The 4,075-nt window shown below is 32.5% G+C and overlaps 1 protein-coding gene across 1 annotated transcript in view; it reads right to left on the bottom strand.

Annotated features, from left to right (window-relative positions):
- The window catches only part of LOC108752146, a 25,924-nt gene that overhangs the window by 1,398 nt on the left and 20,451 nt on the right, over positions 1-4,075 (bottom strand). Inside the window, exons 6-11 of the mRNA XM_018492795.1 lie at positions 3,370-3,520; positions 2,930-3,120; positions 1,941-2,170; positions 1,698-1,800; positions 1,036-1,363; positions 237-522 (exon numbers count right to left, since the gene is read on the bottom strand). Coding sequence (XP_018348297.1) covers positions 237-522; positions 1,036-1,363; positions 1,698-1,800; positions 1,941-2,170; positions 2,930-3,120; positions 3,370-3,520 — 1,289 coding nt within the window. The remainder of the gene's footprint in view (positions 1-236; positions 523-1,035; positions 1,364-1,697; positions 1,801-1,940; positions 2,171-2,929; positions 3,121-3,369; positions 3,521-4,075) is intronic.

The raw sequence follows: 4,075 nt of genomic DNA on the forward strand, positions 1-4,075 counted from the left end.
AAACGCATAATTTTTAATTTTTTTCTATATTTGGAAATGTGTGTGTGTGTGTTTTATAAAATAGAAAAAATTTTTTAAAAGAACCATTATATTGTTTCTTCAAAAAAAAAAATTTTGTAAAATTATTTTCTTTTTAGCGATTTACACAAGATTCCTACTTAACGCTAAAAGAGACGAAAGGGGTTAACCACAGCAAAGGGCAATTAGGAACAATGGGAGAGCAACAGAATACTCACCTCAAAACCGCACCGCCAATGCTAGTGATGCTTGGCGTATACGGCACCGCTGTACTTCTTGTTTCCTGCTGACCAGTCGATCTATTCACTTGCCTTACCTCACTCGAGGTCGTGAATGAGACTCTCTGAAGAACCGCTTGCTGATCTGGGATATATGAAACGGCGGTGACCGCGCTGTCGGGACTAGCTGGAGGTGAGGACGCCCATGAAGGCGGAGAACTTAATGTCTGATCGCCCGACAGAGTTGCCGAAGAACCGACGGCACTATCACTTCCGTGTCTTCCCCCTGAAAGCAGAGAGATATTAAGCTAAAATAGACACTTTCACTATTTAGCTTATTTTATTATTATTTTATCGCGAGATTCATTACATTATTCAAATACGTATGCAGCTAAGTATGCCGCTTTATTCCAGTCTCCTGTATGTGTGGATAAAATTTATTTAAAGTTTGTTTACTTAAGTAAGAGCTTATATAATAGCTCATTTAATTTTTTTTTTTTAATCTTTTTATCTTAATACATTTAATTCTTTATAATTATATAGTTTCTTTAACGGAATTCATTTTGTATACCTTCTCATAATAATTATTGAATCATTAAGTTATTTATTGTTTGTGTTTTTTAAAACTGATTAAAATTAAATTAATTGTTAAAATAACACGTTAATTTAATGACATATAAATTTATTTTTTGAGTGTCTAATTGAATTAAAAACTACTATATTTGATGTCTTACATTTATTTCCGTTCAAAAAATCTAAAATGTTTTTACAACAATATTAAATGATATGCAATACAAACCTTCGCTGCACCCGGAAATGGACCTTTGCCTTTGTCGCCTCGGGGGAGCGCTCGGTTGCTTTGGTGTTTCCTCGATGTACGGAATGTCCGGGTCGTCGAGATTCAGGGTGAACGCGTCGGACATGGGTATGGTGAGACTTGCAGTAATTATTATCGGCGAGGATTTTCGCCGAGCATCAGATGGATCCTCGCTCGATCCGCTATCGACACTATTGCTTCTACCCTCCTCCTTCCTTCGGCTTCCTGATTTCTTTGGCCGTCGATGCTTTGGTCCAATATCACCGCCGACACCTGCGGTTTGATGTAAACATTGTTCTCTAGTCCACATCTGAAGCAAAAAAAAAAACGATTTTTTTTGACTATGCACATTCGTAACATATTAATAAATAATAAAACAATGTTTACATAAACAATATTTTGAATAATGCCTTAATTATCCACTAATGATGAATACCAAAGTTATATTTGGTTATAATTAGATCAATTAAATGAATATTAACGCTAAATCTATATGTAAATGTTATTTTATTTTTTAATAATTTTAGTTTAACAAATCACCTTTTAACATCGCCGTATATTTATAAAGTAGACATAATGAAACAAACCTTACACGCGCGCGAAATTAAAATTAAATGTCAGATAACAATTGCACGATTTCATACCTTTTTCGTCGTCGTTGTCGCAGTAGTCGTCGACATGGTCAGTGTCTCTTCAACTGAGAACGTCTCTGTCTCGCTGCAGGGGTCTACTTCATCTCCACCTTGCCTGCAAAAACATGTACGGAATTTGCTTCATTTCTTTATCTATATCCTATTAAAATATGCAAAGACACATTTATACGAAGAATATTATTTCGTAATTCTGATAGTATTGTTCAATTATTGCTCGTTAAGCGTGATGCTCACTCTTCAACGCGACGAGACAAGGCAATATCTAACTCCGCCGGATGAGTATCCATCATATGCTGATATACTTCGTCCAATAGCGCCGCTGGTACCATAAACAATGTCGACGTGTGTTCCAGAAGTGTTCGCACAACATTTATCACATCTATTCTCTCCTCGGCTCTTTCTGATGAAACCTCCGACCTCATTTGACCGGCTTTCACGCAGTGCAAAATATTTGGCGCAAACACCTGTAAAACTTACTTTCAATTTGTGCATCACCCCAACCCAAAATAATTCTTAATTTAATGTGATCTTTTCGTAACGGTATCAATGATTAATAATAACCAAGAGCGTATATCATTATCGAATTAATTAATTATTAAGATATTTTGACACAAATATTTATTACGATATAATGTTATTATTGACATTTGCAGAATTTTATGCAATAACTATGGGAAACAGAATTAAAATTTATTTTTGTTAAAAATTTTTTGTCTAATATTAACTTAACTATTTCGCTTTTATAATAATAGATCTTTAGGAAAAAAATTTTAAATATGAGAATATACAGTTTGAAATTTCGTTGACGTATATTTCTACTAATAAAAAACTCTTATTAAGTATTTTGGAGGGAGAGGGGAGAGAGAGAGAGAGAGAGAGAGAGAGGTCATTAAAGTGCAATACGCAACACCTAATACAGAAAGGATGATTGCTTATAATATTTAAAAATTTAACTGGATACAGATCTAAAATATTGTTAGGCTATCAAAATAATTATGTAAGAAATTTAAGCACAATGACCAACGATGTAAAAAATTTCGACATTCCAGCAACCAGCTTAAACGTCCTACATAATTATTGTTATTTTGATAGTTCAACAAAATTATTTTCAAATTTGTATCTGTCTAAATTTTTAAATACTTCAGCAAAACTGTTTTTTTCGTAATGGACTGGAACAGAATATAAAAAAAAATCAAAGTTGGAAAGTGCTATTAATTACTAACAGTCGCGAGATTTGTTGTGTCCATTTTATTTCCTGAGATCCATTCTCCTGTTTCGTTCTTCTGATCCTCGCTATTCCCCGCAACAACTCTCAAAAAATTCAAAAGTGCCCAAAGAGTTTCGCGATTGGGCGTAGGTAAAAGTTGAATGAGATGCTGCAAAGCTTCATGCTGCAGTCGCCTGTTCCTGATTTCTGAAAAATATTTGACTAGCTCGCTTATCACGCTCCCGCCGAACGCGAAAATCAGAGGATTGAAAATCCATTATTGAAATTGCAAAATATAGAAAGATAGACAGGAAATGATTGACATCTTAGCATATTTTGAATCTGTAAAATTTTTACAAAGTAAAAATTTTTGTTGCGACTGAATTATGAAAAAAGAGTTATGTAAATAACGCTTATTGGCAGCTTATATCACATTAAGACCTAGTTCTTACTTACTTTGAGTGTGCACAAAGGCCTGATATAAATCCCTGCAAAGCAAAGGATCCGGTAGATCACGGAAATATTCCTTCAAGAGGGTAGCTACGTCGTGAGGACATTGATCGGAACCTATCTTTGTCTCTCGACCGCAATCAAAATCTTCTCTTAACTGGAATAATTATAGAAATATCACGCTTAAAATTTACATAAAAGATATACCTTCAGAAAAAATTTATTTTAACTTAAGAAAATGCAATATAATCATTAAAATTACTTTAAACAAAAATACTTTGAACAAAAATACTTTAAACAAAAATACTTTAAACAAAAAAATATCGTAGATAAATATTGTAGATTTAATAATGCAAAACTTGGTATAAAGTTTTGGATACTCTCACTCGCTCTTATTGAATATTTACTTATTATTAATTTTTATGTCGTCGAAGCAATCGATTCCTATTTTGATAAATATTTAATTTCCATTGATAATTGTAATAGATATGATATATCATTATGAAGACATTAAGAGAAAATCCGATATCGTGCGATTAAGGTTTAAAAAAATCTAAATGTATAACCAATTTCCAATTTAAGCTCACATTAACCCAAAAACAGTGATTTAAATTACCTTTTGTTAACATAAATATTTAATTTTTATGTAAATTTATTTATGTGCTTTTCTATTTTTAGATAAAAATGTAGTGATAAAATATATATATATATA

This window comes from Trachymyrmex septentrionalis, unplaced genomic scaffold (genome assembly GCF_001594115.1).
Source record: "Trachymyrmex septentrionalis isolate Tsep2-gDNA-1 unplaced genomic scaffold, Tsep1.0 scaffold56, whole genome shotgun sequence".
NCBI classification, from domain to species: Eukaryota; Metazoa; Arthropoda; class Insecta; order Hymenoptera; family Formicidae; genus Trachymyrmex; species Trachymyrmex septentrionalis.